A 24,238-nucleotide genomic window follows, 5' to 3' on the forward strand; every position below is an offset into this window, starting at 1 on the left:
GTTAGTCCAAGGCCCTGCACCACTCTTTTTTTTTTTTTTTTACTTCTTTATACATATTAAGAAGTTGAAAACTACAAAATAAAGGTGGATAGATTTTACTTCAGTATCACTTTTGTGCTCCAGTAGTCAAACAAGCAATTAATAAATATTATAATAAATAATAAGGAAATCTTTTTCTTTCAATTTTTTTGTAAAAGTCAAAACCCTGAATGTTATTTGAGGACTTTAAAACAGAGCTCCATACTCTTGAACAACAACATTTGATGCAGCTATTTGGCTGCTTCTGCAAGCTGGTTGAATGCTTGAGACAATGCCGTAACAGTGTTCAAGATTCGACGCCGATCCTTTTCGGCTAAGCGGGTGCCGCAGCGTTGGAGAAACTTGTCTGGATGCCAGAGAGCCTGCTGGCGCCGAAGGAAACGCCGGTAAGCTGCTCTGTCAGCAGAGTCTACTCTGTGGAGCACCACAGCAGCCATCTCCTCAGGTGTCCCAGATGGGCACGGCCAGGGAATGTCCGCATAATGCAAAGACTGAGAACTGTGACTGGAGAAGACCCGGCTGCAGCCTTCCTCGTAGCGTCGCCTCTTGGCCTCCTTCAGCTCCTCCTCTTTGGCTCGGGCACGCTTTTCGTACAGCCGATGCTCCTCCTCCAGAAGGCGTTGTGACTGCAGGGAAGGCTTTGAAGGTTCCATTTTGGGCCTTTGGTGATGTTGTTCCTCTTCTTTCCTGCGTTTTTTCCTGTATTCCTGAAATATGCGATCAGCCCAATCTTCAAAGGTTTCTGGGTCTGGATCAGCAGTGTAGGAATCATCTGTGAAGGGTCAAAACAAAAGACAGAATTGTGAAAACAGATGCTTGAGTGCCATGCTCAAGCAGTGGGAAAGGTGAAGGGAAAGACTGAAGGCACTGGAAGCAAAACAAAGATATGTAAAAAACAAAGTTTTCAGAGGTTTTAAGAAAGGTTTACAACTCCTTCATTGGGGCAGACTGTAAATGAGGTTAGAACACACTGAAAACAGGTATCAGGAGAGAAAATACTATTACAAGGATTTAGTCTTTATCTTTTAATATTTACCATCTGTTACATTTTTTTAAAAAGTACTTGCATTAGTTATTTCTTTTCCTTCGGCATCTATTTTAAATGCATTATAGTTTTATTTATAGTATGACTGAGTTGAAAGAATTAATCACTTAAATAAACATAAGCCCTTTGAGAAGTTTCTTGCTTGATTGTAGTAGGATGACTCAGAGGTAATGAGCAGTTAGCAAAGCTGTGCACCCATAGGTTGCTGGTTCAGACTTCATCTTGGCCTTGCATTGGTCCAGCTATTCTGGTTGGACATAACTTTCCAGTAAAAATCTTGCACATTATCTGGCACCCAGCCCTTTAACTGGGGATCAAAGTTGGGATTCTTGCAAGGGATGTACTTAACTTAGAACAGAGATGGGCACACGGTGGACAGGGATGCATGTAATCCTTGGCTCTCACTGTGGACCTTGAAGCCTTTCTCAGTCTCCCAAAGCTACCCAACCCCTTAATTTATTTATTTTTTAAAAGATTGTCAAGCAATTTTCACCCAAAAGCCATGCATAAAACCCAACAACTGCATGGAAACATATAATACTCCCCATCCCACCCTACTACAAGGACCTCAGAACCCCGTACAGTCCCCAGAAGACCTCCATTTTCTTCCACATTCCCTCTCAAAATGGCAATAGGAAGTGACAGTGTCATCCTGGTATTCAGTGATATATCTTTACACTTCAGGCTCTTGTCTAGTTCCTTCATAGCTGCCCTTCCAAGGCCTAGTTTTCTTCATATTTCTGGACTGCAGTCTCCATTTTGACTAATGACTGAGCCACGATATAGGCAATCTTTCACTATTTCAACGTCTTCATTGTCTGCTTTAAAACTATATACATCATCTGTGGCAAATATTTTTGTTTTCTGCCTTTGAACTTTCTATCTTGAATTTCTTCAATATTTATTCCAAGTCTTTGATAGGTTCTGCTAGTATTATAGTCTGATCTGCATTAAACTGTTGATGTTCCTTCCTCCAATTTTAACACTTTCTTCCTCCTAGTCTAATCCAGATATGATATATTCAGCATTCAGATTAAACAGCTAAGATGATAGCATTCTGCCTTACTTGACCCTCTTGGTAAATGGAATCGATTCTGTTTCTCCATATTCTGTCCTGAGTACAGATTAAACATTAGTGGAATGCTATCATCCTAGCTGTTTAATTTGAATCAAATGTTGTGGCACACCCATTTATTCCAGAGTGATCCATACTTTTTCATGATCTGCACAACCAAAGACGTTGCTATAATCTATAAAGAACAGGCTGATTTTCTTCTGATGTATAGTGAATCATGCAATTGAAAGGTTTAGTGTGCTTTTTATATCTCATAATGCTGGCAGATAGGTTAAAGGCAGAAAGAGCAAATTGCCAAAGCCTCTCTAGTGAAGTTTGAGATTCAGAAATGAATCTGGACTTCCTGGTTCACAGCTCACTTGCTCTCTCACTCTCTCTGTCATCACACTATCCTACCTTACAATAAATCACTGTCATCTTTTTTCTTCTTCCTTTTCCTGCTGTCGTCATCAATTACTCAGGAATAACGCTGATAAAAACTTCCCTAGGATGACTCTGTAGGTGAATTCTGATCTAGGTCTGAACAGATCACCCCATCTAAGCTTGTGAAATAATATTTCTCCAGGCTGGTAAAGGCATTGCTGGGTCAATAGCGTTAACCATAAAGTTGATGCCGAGGATCATCAGAAAAAGCTCCTGATAAAGGATGTAATTTCACCAATTTTGTATCAGCTCACAAGCTTATGTCCAGAGCAGCTCACAAGACATCATACAATTATTAACTTGAACATGCAAAAAAGGGTGATCAAATGGTTGCAGCAACTCCCTTATGACCAAGAGTTTACAACATTTGAATATGTTTCACATAGAAGAAGAAAAAAATTGTTGTTATTTGCTGACAGGTTCACTTCAACTTATTCTGATCCTATGTAAGAAAGACTGCCAAGATCATCAACAGCCCTATTCAGATCTTGTAAATTCAAGGCTATGACTTCCTTGATTGAATCAATATGCTTGTAATACCATCTTTTCTGCTACCTTCATCTTTGTCAAGCAGGGTTGTCTGATGATATGTCCAAAGTAACACAGTCTCGGATTAGTCATTTTGGCTTCTAGTGAGAAGCCAGCCCTAATTTGCTCTAGAAGCCATTCAACTGTCTTTCTGGAAGTTCATGTTATCACAGAACTCTCTCCCAGGACCACATTTCAAATGAGTTGATCCTCTTTCTGTTAGTTCATCACTGCCCAGATGTGAAACCATACATAGAACTGGAAATACAATGGCATGGATGATTCTGACATTAGTACTCAATGATTTATCTTTACACCTGAGTGAATAAGATAGAGAGGTCTACAAATATGCATAGAGGTGGGTGGAAAGGGAGAAGTTTTTCTCCCTATCTCATAATATCAGAATCTAGTCTCATCTACTGAAGGTGACTGCTGGGACATTCAGGACAGAAAAAGGGAAGTCTTTCTTCACACAGTTCATAGCAAAACTGGGGAATTTATGACTGTCAATGTGGACAGCCTTACAAGGAGTTTGGAAGAAATTCACAGAGGTGGGTTATATCATGTCTCCCCTTACTAAAGATGATGAACATTCATTGGCTCCCGCACTAGGGATAATACCAGTATCAGAGACAGAATGCCTCTGTACATCAGTTGCTTGAGAGTACAAGTGGGAGGGTGCACTTGCACTCCGTTTTTTCTTTTGAGCTTCCACAAGCAACTTATTTCTGTCACTTTATGGACAGAAAGCTGGATGAGATATGCATCTGCTTTATCTAGAGCATGAAAGTTATTTCTTGGACTACAGCGTCAATAATTCCCTAGCCTGGGAGTTATTCTCTACAAAAATAACTTTACCAAGCCTTTGATCCACCAAAGCTCTTCTTATGTTCTCATATCAAATTGAACAACTCCAGAACAATAAGGAAACAAATATTGAAGCAATTAGAAATGACTATAGCATTCAAAGGTAAATAAATCATAACCATTTGTTTTCAAAAATCCAGACAACATTGAATTGCTGCTGTTGCATTTCAGACTTAGGGTGATCCTAAGTTAAATCACGGGATTTTCTTGGCAAGATTTGTTTGCCCTTGCTTTCCTCTGACAGAATGTGAATTCCCCAAGGTCACACAGTGGGTTTCTGTGGCTGAGCAGGGATTCGAACCTGGTCTCCAGATTCCTAGTCCAAAACTCAAACCACTGCACTTTTCTCTCTCTCTCTCTCTAAATTATTTCCAAAATCTGTCCATATCTCTCTGCTTCTACTGCAAAGACTTTGGTCCATGCCCTAGTGGTCTCGCGACTTGACTACTGCAACCTTCTCTTGGCAGGGCTTCCTATCTCTCACCTCCACCCACTGATTTCTGTTCAGCACTCAGCTGCTCGTATTATCTCACTCGCTCGCCAGTATGACCATGTCTCCCCTCTGTTGTCATCCCTTCACTGGCTCCCTTTTCCCTTCCGCATTCGGTACAAGCTTCTCCTGCTCACTTTTAAAGCCCTGCATGGGCTGGCCCCTCCCTATCTCTCTGAACTTCTTTCTCCCTACATTCCCACTCGTTCCCTCTGTTCTGGTAGCCAAGGTCTCCTGTCCCAGCCCAGGATTTCCACTGCCCCGGCCCGGATTCGTCCCTTTTCGCTTGCTGCCCCCCACTCCTGGAACCTCCTCCCCTTACAAGCACGACTCAACACGTCTCTAACCAGCTTTAAAACCGAGTTAAAGACCATATTGTTTAGGGGAGCGTTCCCAGGGAGTCTGTGATTGCGAACTGGTTGCTTTGATGCTTGACTCAATATTGGATATTTGCTGTTTTAACTTGTTTTCTTATAATGTTGTTAATTTGTTGTTTTAACTTCTAGATTGTATGCCATAGGCAGGCTTTTTATATATTCCTGATTTTACTTGGTTTTGTACAGTGCCATGTACATTTACGGCGCTTTATAAATAAAGCTAATAATAATAATAAATTATTATTATTTTTAAAAAGTTACAAGCCAGAAATATGAATAAAAACCAAAAAAGACAAGAAACAGAAACAAATGCAGGCAAAAACTAGCTAAAATGCAGGCATTTAAAAACCAACAAGAGAGTCAAGGTCACACGGGATGTAAAAAGGCAACATTACATAAAAAAGGAATGGACTCAGAGCAGAGAGACACCACCTTCATGCCAATATATCCATCCAAACGGAGCCATGTTACAAAGGAAGATCCACTTCTGCTTCAATATCATTGAGATACTTAATGAGCAGAGACCATCGTTCTTCAAAAAGCAGGGGAAGATTACAACTTCGCAAGCTTCTAGATTGATCAGTGAGCTTTTCCATGAGCCAAAAATTCCAAAATCGAGACCACCAATGGCTCTCATTGAATAAAATACAAACCACACAACCTAATCCAAGCACTTAAAACTAAACAGGAAAATAAACAAAGCCTAACACAGATGTAACAATATACTATCTGCGATGGCAGACAGATCTCCAAGTTGGAGAAGCAACACAAAGTTCTCTAAAACATAAACTATAGAACACTGGTTGGTGGCAATTCCTCTGTCTCATGGCAGTCTGTCTCCCGCATCCTCTCTAAACCCTCTCCCCATCTCTCATCTGGTTTAGAAAGTTTTGTGACAAACATATGAACAAATTGCAGGGTTGCATCTACACTGCAGAATGAATGCATTCTGACACTAACTGCCATGACTCAATGGTATGGAATTCTGGGATTTGAAGTTCTGTGAGATGTTTAGCCTTCCCTGACAGACAGTTCTATGGCCACAATAAACTACAAGTCTCAGTATTGGAACTATGGCAGTTAAAGTGGTGTCAAACTACATTAATTCTGCAGTGTGGCAGCATCCTATGCCTGTAAAGCCATGCCCATGCTCCAATGGCATGGATGTACAGGAAGGCAGAAAGCCTCACCACTGTTACTGTTTTAATTGTTTTATGTATTATGTATGTAATTTTAATCCTAAATTGTTTAATTCTATTTTAAGGGGGGATACTTTGTATATATTGCTGTATCATTTTTAACACTGTAAGCGCTTTGATTGTTTTAACAAAAAGCAGGGTACAAATAAAAGTATTATTATTATTATTATTATTATTATTATTATTATTATTATTATATTTATTATTGGGGCACTAAGGTCAGCCAAAATAAGTGGCCAAGGCAAAATTTGAAATGAACCTCCATTAGCCACTAGTTGTTCTTACATGGCTTGGGCCCAGAGTACTTGAGGGAACGCCTTCTTCCCTATTGTCTGCCCCGCACACTAAGGTCCTCTGGAAGAAATCTACTACAGCCAAAAAAATCTAGGCTAACATCAGTTTCCCAGAGGGCCTTTTCTACTACTGCTCCAAAACTATGGAACGCCTGCCGGAGGAGAACTGTCACATTCCCACTCTGACAGCTTTTAAGAAAGCACTCAAGACAGATCTCTTCCGGCAGGCCTTTCCAACTCAGTTACCCTCCCCAGATATAGAGATATTTGCCCCCTCATCTTTCTATTCTTCCCCGCCTATCTTTCTGCCTATTTTTTGTTTAATGGCCTTAATGTTTTTATACTATTACTGTTTAATTCTGTTTTAGTACTGGGAAGGGGGAGGGGTCCTAGGGTTTGATTTTTTTAAAATACTCTATTGTAACTTGCGCCAGATTCTTCGTGATTGGGTGGGCTAGAAATAAATCTTTATTATTATTATATTATATTCTCCTTCTGGAGGCCAGGAAGAGTCAAACCACAGAATTTTTTCAGTCTGGGAGGTAAAGTGAAGGTGGGGTGGAGTGGATGGCATTCTCCACTGCTGTTGTGCCATCACTTCAGCATCTGAAACTTCAGAAATTAACCTATCATGCCCGGAAATAAAATGAGGAGGAAAGTTGCATCTGGCATCCCTCTGTGTGTTAAGACTACTGTTACAAGTGTGGGAATGAAGCCAGTAAAACAAAAGAAAGCACAAGCCAACTTGAACCTTCCCAAGAAGCCCCACTCCACTCACAGTGAAAATCTTGACACCAGAAAAATGCCAAACTTCACCTTCATACTGCCAAAAGGTCTCTTGATATTCATCTTCCCATTCACCAAGAAGTTTGCGTTGCCATTCCCTCTCTGCACTGCATTCTGCTGCTTCTTCTCCAAAGGCCTCTGGGGGACACTGCAGAGAATAAAGGGATATCAAGAATTCAAATCTACATCTGAAACCCAACTACCTGGTAAAAATCCTTCCCTGGCAAGCCATGACTGTTACCCATTTCTCTTTTGTTTGTCCCAAGAGGTCTCCTGGAGTCTTTCCATCTCTGTTCCGGACGCACATGGCAGAAGGACAACATTTTCGCAAGGGTACAAACAGGTCTTCATACACTGGGAAAACAACAATGAAATTAACAATGCTGTTAGTGACTAATTAGCTAAATGAGGGAGACAACTAAGGCTGCTTCTACACTGCAGAATTAATGCGACTTGACACCACTTTAACTGCTCAATGCTATGGAATGCTGGGGTTTCTAAGGTGAGATGTTTAGCCTTCCCTGTCAGAGAACAAATTATAAATTCCAGAATTAAATAGCAATGAGCCATGGCAGTTAAAGCGTTGTCAAACTTCAATAATTTTGCAGCGCGGCAGCAGCCTGTTGTAAATGAATGTGATGATGCCAGGCCCTTACAAGGAATAAAGATGTGGGAGAAACAGTGCACTCGGCTTTTAGCTTGGCATTCGACCAAATAAGCCTCATGCAGTAAAGTGGGATGGAGTTTTGTGGCCCTCCAGTTGCTGAAGAAAAGATCCTAGCAGCCCAGCCAGCATAGCCAATGGTTAGAAATGTTGGGAGATGTAGTTCAACATATGGAGGGCTATATAATTCCCACCTCTGCATGCAACAGTGGCATTTCTAGGACTCCTTTGCAAATTGCTTCGACAAGCCAAGTAGCTTGAAAACAAAGGTACGTCCATATCTCTATATACAGCATGTTTTAAAAACGGTATCTCCCTATACGAACTTACCTGTAAAAGTTTGACACCACTTTAACAGCCATGGCTCAATGCTATGGAATTCTCAGATTTGAAGTTTTGTGTGATAATTAGCTGTCCATGTTAGAGGGTTCTGGTGCCCAACCAAACTACAAATCCCAGAATTCCACAGCACTGAGCTATGGCAGTTAAAGTAGTGGCAAACTGCTTCATTTCTTCACTGTGGCAGCAGCCCTAGTTTAATTGTGTTTTGACTTTTTTATCAAGAGCTTTTTAAACTGTATTGTACTTTTAAAATGTTGTAACTGCTTTGTTGGGAGAAAAGCAAGGTATAGAAGATTAGATAGATAGATAGATAGATAGATAGATAGATAGATAGATAGATAGAATTCCAGCAGGGGAAATCAATGAGCAATGTATTTGTGTGTGAAGGAGTAGGGGCAGGCAGGGAGTTGGGAAGAGTTGCCTTCTGCTTTTATTCCATTCTCCTCCATCCACCACAAACTACGACACAACTCCAGTTCTAGACAAAACTGGACAGTTAGTGTGTCTCTGTGTTGACTGCACAGCCCCTTTCAAAGCACAAATGGCCAAAACAGTTTTGTTTTGTTTTTTAATTTTCTGACATGCTAACATTATTCTGTCAGCACCCTGGTTAGAAAAAAAGATACCACAGAATGATTCTATGATTCTATGGTATCTTTTTTTTCCTAAAATAAAATTCTCCACTTCTCACATGAAGATGCATACAACTCAAAGTCTCAAAATTATCTGGGCCCCTCTGCAGAATAACCCACAAGCACCTCAACTCATTTCTAGCAGTTAAAATACCACAAGAAGGGATTCCACCTAAACATTAGAAAAAACTTCCTGACAGTGAGAGGTATTTAACAGTGGAACTCATTCTGTCAGAGAGTGATAGAGTCTCCTTCTTTGGAGGGTTTTAAACAGAGGCTGGATGGTCTTCTGTCCGGAGTGCTTTTATAGCATCTCCCTGCATGGCCCTTGTTGTAGTCTCTTCCAACTCTAGGATAAGTTGAACAGCTAATAATTTCCTCCCCTTTCATCATACTCAAAATCAGCAGGCTATTCTGCTTAATGGTAAGACTTGGTCTGATTCATAATCTGTCTCTTACCAGTGCCTCCCTTGTGTGCAACCCGCCGGGCCGCCACATGTAGAGCTGTATCTCCATTTTGGTCCAGAAGGTTGGGGTCTGCTCCATACTTCAGCAAAAGGATAGCAGATTTGAGATCCTTTCGGGCGCAGGATCTGTGCAGCGGAGTTCGGTTCTTGCGGCCCGAGGTCTCAGCCAGGTTCAGGGTTTCCCTGTGACGCTTCAGGAGCCTGCGCAGCTTGTGGTGGTGGCCAGATTCTACATAGCGCCACAGACGGCGTTGAGACTTTGATGCCATGGGAGGGAGCATGCGTTGAAAGGGCTGGGTATTCACAGACAGGGGCTGGAGGAAAGATGATAAAGGATCAATGTCAATTCCTCCCCACAAATTCTGATCAGCCTTCTTCCACCATAACATCACTACTCTGTCAATACTCCTTATACTCTTTTCTTCCCCCGTCTCTGAAATACACACCACTTATTTATACGTGCTACCAACTTTTCTTTCAGTTAGTCACAAAATTGCTACAAAATCTCTCTACGCACTTATGTTTCTGACACAATTTCAGTGCTTAGTTTATGAGATGTACAGTAAGACATGCCATTATCAAACTCTACTATTCTGCTCCCATCTCTTCTCAACCCAAATATGCGCTTCTTTGAAAACAGTAATAAGGTGAGGCGGAGCTTTGAAACAGGAGTTAGTCTTCTGTCAGAGAACTCTGGTGTCTCATCAAACTACAATTCCCAGAATGCCATACCATTGAGCCGTGGCAGCTAAAGTGGTGACAAACTGGATTATTTCAGTAGTGCAGATACAGTCTGAGTTGAGATTCTGGGAGACCTTTCCTAGCTCTGCCAATTAGGAATCGTCCCTCCTGCTTAATCCTAGGTGTACCTTCCAAGTTGTTTCACACTTACAGCCACCCTAAGGCGACCCTATCTTGGGTCTTTCTTGGCAAGATTTGTCCAGATTTGTCCAGGGGAGGTTTGCCATTGCCTTCCCCTGAGGAGGCTGAGAGAGCGTGACTTCTTGCCCAAGGTCACCCAGTGGGTTTCCATGGCTGAGCCAGGATTTGTACCATGGTCTCCAGAGTCATAGTCCAACACTCAAACCACAACACCACCCTTGTTTGTTGTTGTGGGGTTTTCTTGGGAAGATATGTCCAAAGGAGGTTTGCCATTGCCTTCCCCTGAAGCTGAGAGAATGTGACCTGCCCAAGGTCAGCTAATGGGTTTCTATGGCTGCGCAGAATTCGAACCCAGGTCTCCAGTCATAGCCCCAACACTCAAACCACTCTGCTTTTCATTAACATCCCCTTCTTCCTCCTTAAACCCTCCCTCTTCTGACCCTTTTCCACCATCCCCCTTTATTCAATGTTTCATCCCAAACCCAGCTCCTTTTTCTTTCCCATCATCTTCACCTTTACCTTTAAGAACTCTCCATCTCTCCAAGGTTCTCCATACAAAATGGCGCGCTTCCGTGTTGGACGGCGGATTTTCAATGGGGGACCGGAAACATCCAACTAAGGGCGGAAGTGGCTTCAGGATAGTTGTTCAGAGCGGACTTTTCCATAGCCTCTGCCCCTACTTGGTGCTCTGGGTTTTAGAGTCCGAGTAGGAAACGTTGAGCTGGGAGAGAAAGGGTCCCAGTAACTGCTGATAACCAGGGCTACAAACCTAGTTGAAAGTATAAGCCTCATGGAACTCAGCAGGACTTATTTTTGTGTAGAAATATATACAAATGCACTTTAAAAAAAAACAATAAGGCAATTGTTTATCTAATTATCTTGAATTAAAATTTTCAGAGACATAGCCGTATTAGTCTGGAACATCTGTTATGCAAAGCGATGTTGTAGCACCTTTGAGACTTAAGGGTGCATCTACTCCATATAAATAAGGCAGTTTGGCATCACTTTAAATCCTATACTGTATGTGTGTGTGTAGTATACACACACACTACAAATACTGTGTTCTCTCTCTCTCTCTCTCTATATATATATATATATATATAATGTTTGTGTGTGTGTGTCTGTGTGTATACACATACACACACACACACACTTTTCCCTACATATTCACTAGGGTTAGGGGCATAAAACCCCCATTAATATGGGAAAACCACAAATAACAAAAACATCATGTTTTTACCTGAGAGGACGCCTCTCTAGGAATCTCTAGGTCCTCCACTACAACTCTGTGGTCAACATCCAACAGACACTGACCATTGAACTGCACTGGAGGAGCTACAAAGGCCTAGTAATCTGTAGGTCTTTCAGTGCAAATTTTAGCTAAATTTAACCGTAGAGTTGCACTGGAGGACCTAGCAATTCCTAGAGAGAACATATTAATCAAATCTGCGAATTATCAAATCCACAAATATGGAGAGATTAGTGTATATAGTTGATGTGTGCCTCCAAGCCATTTCTGACTTATGGGGTTTTCATGGCAAGATTTGTTCAGAGGAGGTTTGCCATTGTCTTCCCCTGAGGCTGAGAAGATGTGACTTGTCAAAGGTCATCCAGCGGTTTTCACGTTTCAGCAGGATTCAAATCCTGGTCTTCAGAGTGGTACTCCAACACTCAAAAACACTAGGCCATACTGGCTCTCTCTCTTAGAATCATCCAAACCATTGCATTCCCCATTACCATGTATAGATGTGAGCGCTGGACAGTTAAGAATGAATACAGGAAGAAAATAAATTCACTGGAAATGTGGTGCTGGAGGAGTGCTTGAGGATCCCACGAACAGCCAAAAAGACAAATGGGTCCTACAGCAGCTCAAACCAGAAATCTCCCTGGAAGCCAAGATGATAAAGTTGTTGAACTTTGGTCACATCATGAGCCTCAGGACTCATTGGGGAAAAAACAATAATGCTATGAAAGGTGGAGGAAAGTAGAAAAAGAGAAAGGCCGCATGCTACATAGATTCTATTAAGGTGGTCATGGGTATGAGTTTACAGAAACTAAGCAGAGCTTTGGAGATGTCTCATCCAGAGGGTCACCATGGGTCGGGATCAGTATGTATGAAATTTTAGTTAAAAAATTGACCCAAAAACATGGGTTGACTTATTCACAGGTCAATGTAAGTTCTGTACTTTAACTCTTATTTTTTAAGAAAAGGATCAATCCCAGTCTTTTAGGAGAGTGGTAAAAGGTGAGAACACAGTGTCCCTGAGAGCATCTAAAAGAAACACGGACCTGCTCTACTCGCTCCACTGCAGTGCTATTTCTGACCTTTTTGAGTGCCTTGGCAGGAAAATGGCAGCAGTGGCAGCTCTTTAGCACTTCCCTTCAAAGCAGTGCCAAGGAGGATTAGTGTTTGCATAAGACGTGTGTGTTTGTTAGTTATTCTGGGTTAAAATCAGGCAAAGTTATCACATTAAAGTTAAAAGCTATAATCACTGTTAACATTTGCTTTGCTTTGCTTTGCCTTTTCATCCTCCCTGACATGTGCAAATTTTCCTAGCCCTATCCACTTGCGATCACCTTCCCCACCACACATTGCACAGCCATCATTTACAGAAGTTCCCTCTTCATCCATTCAGTTTTTAGTGTGAATATGGTCATGCTTGTTGGCATTTTGTAAGCTCTTTGGCACTGTTTTCCTTTGCTTCATCCTTTACATCCTTTTGTTATATGCAAGTTTTACCCTTGACTTTTCCAGGGGCCGTATCAAAATCTGTAATTTTGTTCCCAAAACCTGCCCTCAACTTATACATGAGGCTGACCTATAGTTGAGTGTATATGTATTTTTTAATTTTTGCATTTCAGTCTGGGCATTGGGTCCCATGTGGGAGAAAAGTAGGGCTTAAATATAATAAATGTATCCATGTGTTTGTGTAATTCCCCCTTTTATAGCCATTCAAGTTGGTGGCCATTGCTACCCAATGGTAGCAAATCCCACAGTTTAATGGTGTGCGTGATGACATGTCTTTAATTTAAATATTCATATTCTGCCCTTTAGCATGAGATCTCAGAGCAGTGTACAAATTAAATCATTATAAACAAATTAAAACAACAAAAAATACTTTAAACAGACTAAAAGCATAGGAAGCACCTTAACAAGTTAGGTTAAAACAGTTTAAAACCATCTGCATAACCATTTTAGAGTGAATTGTTTAGGCCCCAAAAGCTTTAATTAACAGCCATGACTTTACTTGGTGCTTAAATGAAGTCAATGTTGGTCACAATTGGGCCTCCAAATGGAGGGCATTCCACAGCTGGGATGCCAAAGCTCCCCCATGTCCTCACACAGTGGAACACTCCCAGCAGACCTCAGTTTTCAAGCAAACATATAATAGAGAGGAGCTCCCTCATGTATGTCTTTTCTGTCCTCAATCTCCTATCACTGAACTTGGGTACCAGTATTATGACAGAGAGGGACAAGCCTCTAGCATGAATAATTCTGTGCATTTCTGTCATGACTCCTCTGACTTGACTTTTGTCTAAGCAAAACCTGAATGCTGCACCTTTTTCCCACAAGAGATTTGTTCCAGCCTCCTGATTATTTGGGTTGCCATTTTCTGCATCTTTTGCAACTAAATAACATCCTTTTCTAAGGGTCAGTGACTAAAAACATAGAGAGTATTCCAAATGTGATTGAATTATAGGTAGTTATGATAGTGGCAGTTTTATTTTAGATTCCTTTCCCAATTACACCAAACAAGGAATTTGCCATCATGTACCCAACCTGCTAATCCACTATCAAAGGAGAGTTTAGAAGTCAAGGTTCATGTAAGTACGGAGGTTGCGCTCCCACGCTGCAGCCTTTGCCTCCCGGCGCCGGGACTCTCGTTTCCCCACGGTTGCTGCGCGTTCCCTCCTGGGCCTTTCCTTCCTGGCTTCCACAGCGCTGGGGTCATTGGCATCAAAGTGGGTCACCTTGGGCTTGAGATTGCTGCAAAAGCCCAGGCCTTTCTGGTCACGCTTGAGCAGAGTCTGGATGGGGAATTTGCGGCCAGCACCCTCAGGCCCCAAACCAGCTTCCCGATCCCAGCCTCCTTTGACCATCAGCTGGTAACCTACATTGTTCTCAGGGATGTGGTAGCGCGTGGGGGGTAGTGGATCACGCCGATTGAAAAGGTGGGCAGTGGAGCGTTCGTGGAGAGCCACGGTGTCCTCACTGTAGTGGGCCTGACACACAGCACAGTACTTTTTCTCAACTGGTGCCTGAGGACTGCAGAAAGAAAGAAAATTAACTGAGGAGAAAAGCAGAATGCAGACACATCAATGGTAACACTAGCAGCTCTCAAAATATTTCTCTATGAGAGAGATATTAAAAGTGAAAAGCAAGCAGGAGTTCAGCCTTTGTTTGAAAAGAGGACTAGCTCCCTCCTTTTCCTGAACTGTATGTGTAAACTTCACTAAAGAGCCATGCCAATCCCTTTAATAACTTGAAATTTTAGTTATTTCAAGAAAACAAAGACAAAACCAATTGGGAGAGTAGTAGTTTTCTCTGTCCCACTTCACATGCCCTCATAGCACTTCCATTCTCTTCCCCAGAGGAGTCAGTCATCAAAGCGTGCCTTTTGCTCAATAGGAATAATCTATTGAGCAAAAAGCACGCTCTAACTATTGTCTCTCCCCAAGAAAAGAACAGAAGTGCTACAAAGGCATATGGAATGGCACAGAGAAAGCCGCTACTTTCCTGAAAAGTTTCACCTTTCTTTTCTCGTGTGGTAAAATCCTTACGATATGTGTGTGTGTGTGTGTGTGCGTGCGCATGTATTTAAGTTACCTGATTTATGTTTACCCCATGAATTTTATACGGTTTTCTTAGCCAAGGAATACTCTAGTTATACTGATACCTTCTTTCCCCAGTTGAACTCAAAGCTCATCCTTTATCCACACAACAATTCTATGAGGCAGATCAGACCTAGAAAGACTGATTCACCTGAGACCATCCAGTGAATGTCATGACTTAGTATAGATTAGAACCAGGATTTCCCTAGTCCCATCTTCATAAGGTAATCCTTACAAAAACAATTAAATAAACTACCATATTAAAACATCAGTACTTTTAAAATAGTACAAAACCACTATTATCACACTGGCTATTTTAGCTAAAGGAATAGGATTCTACCATAATCTATCTTTGTGAATTAATATGCTCCTTGTCAAGCAGGTGACAACGAACTGTGGCCTTCTGGAAGTTGTTGAATTGCCATAATATTGATTTTCATGGACTGGTAGGAGCTGCAACACAACTTCGAGAGTGCTACTAGTGGCTCTCATATGTTGCAAAGCACAGCAAGGCACACCTTCCAGTATTATTCCTCAAAAGAATAAAATGCCTACTTTTTGTCATGGCCACAAGTTGGTTGAGAAAGGCAGAAGATACACATTGCTACACCTACTTTAGGAGAAAGTTGCCTACATCAGTTATAATGGATTCTGTTATTGTTGTGTATTTTTAAATTGTTTCCAACTTACAGCAACCTTAAGGCAAACCTGTCACAGGATTTTCTTGCCATGTTTTGTTCGCCTTTGCCTTCTTCTGACGTTGAGAATGTGTGACTTGCCCAGGGTCACTGAGTGGGCTTTCTTGGTTGAGCAAGGATTCAAACCCTGGTCTCCCAGTGTCCTATTACAACACTCAAATCACTAAGCCATGCTGACTCTACCACTGCTTAATTCCAGCATCATGTAAAACCATGGCTTTTTATTAAAGCCCTTGGGGCCTGATTGATTTATTCCAGCATAACTGTCATCCTTCAGCCTGCGAGGGAGTGAATGTCTAAGTCATTTCTGATTTATAGTGACCTTATGGTGACTCTATCACTGGGTTTTCTTGGCAATATTTGTTCAGAAGAGGTTTGCCTTTGCCTTCCTGAGGCTGAGAGAGTATAGCTTGCTGAGGGTCACCCATGGCTGAGTGGAGATTTGAACCCTGGTCTCTAGTCATAGTCCAATGCTCAAACCACTACACCACACTGAGTCTCTAATCCAGCATATACACATTCTATTAAACTTTGTTAACCTGTTAAATTGTTTAATGAGTTTTTAGTTTATTTAAATTATTCTTCTTTTTTAAAACTATGTAAATTGATTCTACTTGTATGCCACTCTGAGATACTGTGACATAGGGTAAGACAAATAAATAGCCACTATATGGGTGGAATCTTAAACTTAATTGGCATGGGAAGGGTGCTGCACCTTGTTTAATTGTAAAGTAATCTATGTCCAAAACCAGGAATTTTTTATGATTTTGTTTTCTGATGACCTCTTAGTTTTTGCTGGCCAGAGAAAAGACTTAGGGACCAGGAAAAAAGGCCATTGTCGTGTCCCAATTTTATGGCCAGCACAGACTAGACAGATACAATTTCTTGGCATATATACGTAGTTCTAACCAATCAGCGGAAATAACGACAATCCAACATCAGGTCTGATCTTTTCAACTTTGATAGGTCATTATCACTTTACTGTAGGACTATAGCTGGACTATGGAAAACTGCAAGCAAACATTCAAAAGAAGACGCACTTGGGATAATTTTCCCTCTATAGAGTAACTCATACCACCACGAAAGCTCACCTGGGAAATTCCTCCTTCACTTGGGGCCTTTCACTTTCCCGTAGGACATCCACCACTTTCTGGTGGCCTGCTTCCTCTGCCAGATCCATCGCATCCCGGCCTTGCGTTTCACAAACCCCCACCCAGGCAGCGCCGCAACTCAGAAGATATCTCACAGCCTCCTCACGGCCAGCATAAGCTGCGCACATCATGGCTGTCCAGTAATAGCTATCTCTGTAGTTGATGTCACATTCTTCCTTCTCTATCAGTGTCCGCAGAGAACTCAGGTTGCCTTCTTGGGCAGCTTTCAGGAGCCGATTCCCTTGACGGGAGTCTGTCTCTCTGCTCTGAGCCTGAGGAGTCTCTTGTACCGGTTGGAGGCGTATGCAGTGCACCTTGCGTTTCCTCTGTGAGGGTCTCCCAGGACCACTTGGAAGCACCAGGTTCTCATAGAAGCTGCGAACTGCTTCTCCAGATGCATTCCCTTCCTCCTGACTAGCAACAGAAGATCCCCTTCTGCTTTTCTTCTGGACATGTCCATCTCTCCAGAGATCCGATTCCTCCTGGGCACGAGTGAAGGCAATCAACTGGGGACCATGGTTCATGCTGATGCGGGGTTGTGCTAGATATAAAGCTAGAACTGTAAGCTACAGCTTCTCAGCCTGTGGAAAAGAAGAGTCAGGTGATTAATTTACTTATTATTTAAGGATCTTTAATGTGCTATGGACAAGGATTAAGAACATGCTGTGATTCCCTAGGGGAGAAATATATAGTGCATACAGATATATAGCATAGAATACAGATTTCTAATAACTTGTGCTTTCAAAAAAAAATCCAAATAATAATACTTCATGGTTGAAAAGATATAATGGAAAATAAGCATGCAATGCTTGTGGATGCCAATAAGATGGGCAGGAAGCTCAGCCAGGACAGAACTCCACTGGACTATTTATTTATGTATTTATGTATTTAATTCAATGGGATTCAAGGTGGGTTACAATAAATTTTAAAAAGACAGAAGTAAAAACGTCTGGTTGATGATTTGCGAAGCCAGAGGTAAGCGCTGCTTCCCTCCTGGGACTTCCGATCAATGTAAATTCTGGCTTGAAATACTATGCCAGGATCTTCATCTTTAAACCCAGTGCGCAACAGAGGAAAGCCTTTGTGAACTAGGATGCCGAGCAGAAGACCAATATTACAAAGAGCATGACGATATCCCAAATCAAATTTGCACATATTTGTTTTCCATCAATTATTGTTAAGTGCTCAGAGCACTGAGATTCTAGGTACATCCACACTGCAGAATTAACACAGTTTGGCACCACTTTAACCTCTATGGCGCAATGCTATGGGAGTCTAGGATTTGTGGTTCTGTGAGCTGTTTAGGATGGAGCCACTGGCAGTTAATATGGCGTCAAGACTGCATTGATTCTGCAGCGTGGCAGCAACAGCCCTTGCTTTCCAAATGAACTAAAATCCACTTGAACGTAAGTCTGTGTTGTTGCTGTTGTTGTGTGCCTTGAAGTCATTTCTGGCCTATAGCAATGCTAAAGTGAAGTGAACCTGTCATGGGGGGGATAGTTCCCACTGCCCTCCTGAGGCTGAGAGGGTGTGACCTGCCCAAGGGGAGCCAATGGGTTCCCATGGCCTCCAAGGGCCTCCCTCCCAGGGAACCTCTCAGACAGCAGCCCACCAAATGCGCGACTGACCTGCTTTCTTCAGGATGATGTCACTTACAGATACCGGAAGCCCGCCCAACCATAGAGATGAGAGCGGGCGGGACTGCAGAGCGTCCAGAAAAGCAACAACAGGGAAGCCCTGTATCATAGAGAGAAATCAAAGAGCGGCGCATTTCCCCAGTTAGCACCCCCCAATACCAATAGCCCGGTTTTGGATACACCTTGATGGTTGCGCTGTAGACATAATGCATTTTCAACTGCCATGGCTCCATCCTAACCGAAAACCTGGGATTTGTAGCTTCCTGAGGCACCACCGGCGCTCTTTGGCAGAGGAGGCTAAAAAGACCTGGTCAAACTACAAATCCCAGGATCCCATTGGGAGACGCCACTCTCTGACCAAAGGGAGCCCGGGTCTTCCATATGTGAGGCAGAGTTTTAGTCATTCTATATTTTTACTATCTCTATGGTTTCCACTCATAGGCTTGATGAGAAACGGCCTTTTAGGGGTGGATTTACGCATGCGCTGTATCTCTCTGCAATAGGCGATAACTCTACGCATGCGCGCGGCGGGCGATGTGTCTCGCGCCTTTTCCCGCCTTTTCCAACACGCGCCCCAGTTCGTAACCGTGGTGTTTTTTTTGCTTCGTGACCGTTGGTCCTCATTTGCATATCTGCACCGCTTCCTTTTAAATCCCTGCAGTTCTCTCAGCCCTTTCAATGGGGCTGCCTTGAATTAAAAAGGACAGCCGGGTTTTTAAAAGAGAAACAGCACTCTGCCACACTGAGCTCTGTAGGCACATAGCTTTCCCTGTTAGATATGTTTTAAAAGATCAGAACACAGTCTTTTTCAGTTTAACTTAGAGCATCAATACCCCTCTCTTCTGCCACAAAGGCTCTCGTTAAAAAAACCTGTTAATTTTATGGCTCAAACAATCAGTTGGGCTTCAAAATGCTATTAATAAAATAATAATAATAATAATAATAATAATAATAATAATAATAATAATTCTTTATTAGACATTAAGCATTATACACAGATCATGTTTACTGACATATAGAACACACTTACAAATACAGATAATTGTTAACTGGGCTAACAAAGACTGACTACACGTATTGTACAATTACTAAAAAGATTACTCAATCCCTATTAAATAAGAAACTAAATTCCTGGATAATTATACTTATCGTCTTCATTTACATAAACAAATTTTCAAAACGTGATTAGTCAAATTTGTATGTATGTCATTTATCTGAACTTTTAGCAACACAGAGAGTGGCTTCACAACAGATAATGTAAATACATCATGGCTAAAATACTAAAAACATCTTAAAATCACTAAACAGGCCGTTTTAATGGATACAGTCGGCCCTCTGTATCCACTTATTATGGTTCCAAGCATCCATGGTTTGAAAATATTCATATATATATATATATATATATACCTTGATTTTTGCCATTTTATCTAAGGGACACCATTTTACTCTCCATTATGTTTAAGGGGACTTGAATATCCATGGATTTTGGTATCTACCAAACCCCATGGTCTGAGGTTTCAGGTGACAATGTTGTTATGGGCCTTCAAATTGTTTCCAGCTTATGGCTACCCTAAAATAAAACTGTCAGGGGGCGGTTTCTTGGCAAGATTTGTTCAATCTTGCTGAGGCTGAGAGAATGTAACTTGCCCAAAGTCGCCCAGTGGGTAAGTGAGGATTCGAACCCTAGTCTCCAGAGTCATCCAACACTCAAACCGCTACACCACACTTGCTCTCAGATTATTATTATTATTATTATTATAATTATTATTATCATTAGATTTATTTGTATCCCACTCTTTTCCCAGAACTGTGGACTGAGAGCGGTTTCACAAAATTAAAAAACAGTACAATTAAAAACATAGAAAAGAGTACATTAAAAAGGAATTAAATTATTACAATATTAAAACAGATAGTTATTAAAAGGATGAAACACATTTTAAAAATATAAAACACACACACACACACACACACACACACATATATATATATATATATATATATAAATATATAATATATATAATTGTTTTTGTGCTAGCCAAAGGCCATGAAAAAAACTTAAAATATATAAAGAAACTGTCAAAATATTTAAAAGAGTAGCAACATCCGATGATCATGAGGCAGAATTAAAATGACTTTAGCCAATTAAGACGTTTTTAATGAAATAAAGTGAGGAATAGATTGCATCAAATTCTGCTTCCATGACAGTCGCAATAGACTAATTAGCCACTAATATCCAGACTAGTAAAGGTAAAAGTTTCCCCTTTGGCGTGATTTGTCAAGTTGTGTACAACTGTAGGGACTAATATCCAGAATAATATCCAACAGTTATTTATGTATATTTGTACATTTCACATTTCTGCTTCATGATAGGAATCCAAGATGGCTGAGAAAAATTGGGGGTATTTTAAACAAAGTGGTGGCTGTCTGCTGAAAACACTGGCTAAGCTGGTCCTAAATATTAGTAATGTTTTATGTTTGTTACCTAGAGAACATCTTAATTCCTGATCTTTAACTATCCTTTTCTCTCTCTCTCTCTCCCATTTAAACAGGGATGGCTGACCATTAATGCAAACCTAATATGACAGCCATGTTGAGGACTGGCACTGCGGATAGGATGAGCCGACGAAGCAGCACCAGCATCAGAGACGGTAATTTACAAGAAGTGGGGAGGTTAATTGACAGCCTTACAAAGTATATTTGTTCTCGTCTTTGGTTCAGGGCTGGAGCTCTAGGAACTGGAATAGCCACAATACATTCTTCACAATATCCTACAAGTGACCAGGTTTCTGGACTCACCCACACAAATCCCTGGCCTTTGCAAAGGTGAGCACAGGTTATTTGTGTGGCAAACCTATGTGTCCTCTCCAGCTGAGATAATTTGAACTATTTCACCAATTCAATTCCCAGGATGCCAGTTAAAGTGGAATCAAACTGGTATGGTATGGTACTATGAGAGCCAGTGTGTGACAAAATATGACATATGACTACACATACAACATATGACTAAAACGTGTAGTATGTGAGCCATTGCGGCATAATGGTTTGAGTGTTGGCCTGCGACTTTGGAGACCAGGTTTCTTCCACCACTTCTTGCTAAATACACATTCATGTCTGGTATAAATGTTAGGAAATACAGGCACAACACAGAAAGGAGACTTCCACAAAGATCAGATCATGATGATGATGATGATTGATTGATTGATTTCTACCCCAACTCTCCAATAAGATCTAGGCGGCTTACAACAATAAAATCCATACAATACAATACAATAAATCCCACTATCCCTTCCCTCCTTAAAACAAATCAACATAAAATTACAACATGACAATAATTATAATAAGCTACGATTAAAGTCAATAAAGCAATCAGAATCATAAAACAATGTATGTATCTCATGTACAGTGGACCCTTGTTATACGCTGGGGTTTGGTTCCAAGATCCCCTGTGGATAACAAAACCCATGGATGCTCAAGTCCCATTAAATATAATGACATAGCAAAATGGTGTCCCTTGTAAAAAATGGAACATCAAGGTTTGATAATTGAAATTTATACTTTTTTGGAACATCTTCAAACTGTGGATGCTTGAATCTGTGTAAAAAAAATCTGTATAAGAAGGGCTGACTGTATCAGTAACCAAAGATCCACAACTGTGGTTATGCTTTGCAGGGCTTGTGCTAATACGTTTTTCTCTCTGAGGTAGAAGGCAATAAGGCACTTGCTCCAGCCTACAGAAGTTGGCTTGACTGGCAATGGGATTATGTTCACTAACACACAAGCAGGGCAGCAGGGTTTGCATAACTTTGTTGTTGTTGTTGTGTGCCTTCAAGTCATTTCCAATTTATGGCGACCCTAAGGTAAAGTAAAGTACTGCTATGATCTTTGGAATAGCGGTATATAAATAAAACAAATTATTATTATTATTATTATTATTATTATTATTATTATTATTATTATTATTAAATCTGTCATGGGGTTTTCTTGCAAGATTTGTCCAGAGCAGATTTGTCATTGCCTTCCCCTGAGGCTGAGAGAATGTGACGTGCCCAAGGTCAGCCAGTGGGTTTCATGGCTGAGCAAGAAATCGAACCATGGTCTCCAGAGTCCCAGGCATAATCCAACACTGAAACCACTATGCTGTGCTGGTCCTCTTAGTACACATTTATAGCAGTTTGATTCCACTTTAACTGGCATGCCTCCATCCTAAGGAATCCTGGGATCTGAACTTTGGTGAGGTTCTTGGAATTATCTCTACTGGAGAATTATAGTGTCCCCTGAACTACTGCAGCCCTGCAGCTCTCTAGCAAGCAATCCTCAACACATTGCCAAACTATAGGATTTTGTAAGATGGAGCTTTGGACATTAAAGTGGGATCAAACTACTATAACTGTTAATGTGGATATAATCCAGGGCCTCATTCCCACTTATATTTGAATTGGTTTCCAATCTGAATCGATGAATTGATTTGAAATCGGATCGTGGTTCCCAGTATGTTTGCTCCTATTGCATTTTCTAGCATGGAATTGAATCAAAGTAACCCACTTGTGTGGTTCTCATTCACAAATGAATCAGTTCTATTTAAACCGGTTCTTGAGGCAAGAATAGTTCACATTGGGAAATGAATCAGTTTAAAAAGAATCGATTCCTGCTTCTCCTCCTTTTTTCCCCTGCACTTCCTTTTCCTTTGGTGAAAGGTCACTTCCTGTCACCATTTTCCTGCACATGTGGCTAGTTACTTTGGGCAGGCATGGATCCAGCACTGGTTTTGCAAGCTCTGCAAATATGCCTGCAATCTACTGTGCACATCTGTATGCTGTGGCGGAGAATACACATGCGCAGGATTGCATTTCTAACGAGGTATAACATTTTGGTGAGAAGGAGTAGGGCCCGACGCCGCAGGAGGCAGAGGAATAGGAAATTGCTGACGCTGGCCCTGTGTAATGGAGGGGCAGCTTGGGTAGCCGCCGGAGGGCGACATGCCATCAGAGGTCAGTAGAACAGCAGGCATGCTAATTACACTCATCCCTCCCTATTTGTGGTTTTAACATTTGCAGATTTGATTATCATAGATTTGATTAATGTGTTTTTTTCTAGGAATATCTAGGTCCTCCAGTGCAACTCTGTGGTCAATTTTAACTAAAAGTCACCCTGAAAGACCTAGAGATTTCTGGAAATAAAACTCTACTAGGCCTTTATAGCTCCTCCAGTGCAGCTCTATGGTCAGTGTCTGTCGGACATTGGCCACAGAGTTGCGCTGGAGGACCTAGAGATTCCTAGAGAGGTGTTGTCCTATCTGGTAAAAACATGGTGTTTTGTTATTTTCTCCATATTCACGGGGCTCTTGTGCCCCTAAACCCAGCGAATGTGGAAGGACAAATGTACCTTGGTAGTCACACATGTGTCAGAGGCCCACAAAAATGGCGCTGGCCCTGCCTTCTCCCAGGGCACTGAAGGATCCATTTCCATTTCAGAATGCACTGATTCCAATCCACATCTGGTTACCATTTGCACTGGAAGTGATTTGTTTTTAAACCACTCTGGGCCCCATGACCAACTCCCAGAATCCCATAGCCTTGAGTCAGGGCAGTTAAAGCCACACCAAACCGGGTTATTTACCAGCGTTGCCAATTTCCGGGGAATTCCCCCAAATCCAGGGAATTTAATTAATTTCTTTCTCAGAGATTTTGACCAAATAATTATTAAAATAATAAATATTGGGGAATTCTGAGGATTTTGGTAAAACTTATCTCTGAGGCTCGTTGGAGATGCTGATTATCTCTCCAGTGCGGATGCAGCCTCCACTCCTGCTA

At 41.4% G+C, this 24,238-nt stretch overlaps 3 protein-coding genes across 4 annotated transcripts in view; 1 reads left to right on the forward strand and 2 right to left on the reverse strand.

Moving 5' to 3' along the window:
• Positions 1 to 79: 79 nt before the first annotated feature.
• On the reverse strand, positions 80 to 10,712 carry NFKBIL1 (NFKB inhibitor like 1). Its single transcript, XM_042455781.1, has 5 exons — positions 10,629 to 10,712; positions 9,220 to 9,541; positions 7,364 to 7,476; positions 7,153 to 7,270; positions 80 to 811 (listed from the first exon to the last, which is right to left on the reverse strand). Exons 2-5 carry the CDS (start codon positions 9,506 to 9,508, stop codon positions 270 to 272), a joined length of 1,062 nt encoding a protein of 353 aa, XP_042311715.1. The 5' UTR covers positions 9,509 to 9,541; positions 10,629 to 10,712; the 3' UTR covers positions 80 to 269.
• Positions 10,713 to 13,111: 2,399 nt separating this feature from the next.
• GPANK1 (G-patch domain and ankyrin repeats 1) lies at positions 13,112 to 18,865 on the reverse strand. 2 transcript variants are annotated; one of them, XM_042454114.1, is made up of 3 exons: positions 18,420 to 18,865; positions 16,732 to 17,372; positions 13,112 to 14,376 (listed from the first exon to the last, which is right to left on the reverse strand). In XM_042454114.1, exons 2-3 carry the CDS (start codon positions 17,313 to 17,315, stop codon positions 13,917 to 13,919), a joined length of 1,044 nt encoding a protein of 347 aa, XP_042310048.1. In that variant the 5' UTR covers positions 17,316 to 17,372; positions 18,420 to 18,865; the 3' UTR covers positions 13,112 to 13,916. The 2 variants fall into 2 exon arrangements, with proteins under 2 accessions (XP_042310048.1, XP_042310049.1); XM_042454115.1 differs by lacking the exon at positions 18,420 to 18,865 and adding an exon at positions 18,274 to 18,408.
• A 174-nt stretch (positions 18,866 to 19,039) lies between these two features.
• Positions 19,040 to 24,238, forward strand: part of CSNK2B (casein kinase 2 beta) — a 17,386-nt gene continuing 12,187 nt past the window's right edge. Inside the window, 2 exon segments of the mRNA XM_042454116.1 lie at positions 19,040 to 19,179; positions 20,978 to 21,076. Of these exon segments, the coding sequence (XP_042310050.1) occupies positions 21,007 to 21,076 (70 nt within the window). The 5' untranslated portion in view covers positions 19,040 to 19,179; positions 20,978 to 21,006.

This window comes from Sceloporus undulatus, chromosome 2 (genome assembly GCF_019175285.1).
Source record: "Sceloporus undulatus isolate JIND9_A2432 ecotype Alabama chromosome 2, SceUnd_v1.1, whole genome shotgun sequence".
NCBI lineage: Eukaryota > Metazoa > Chordata > Lepidosauria > Squamata > Phrynosomatidae > Sceloporus > Sceloporus undulatus.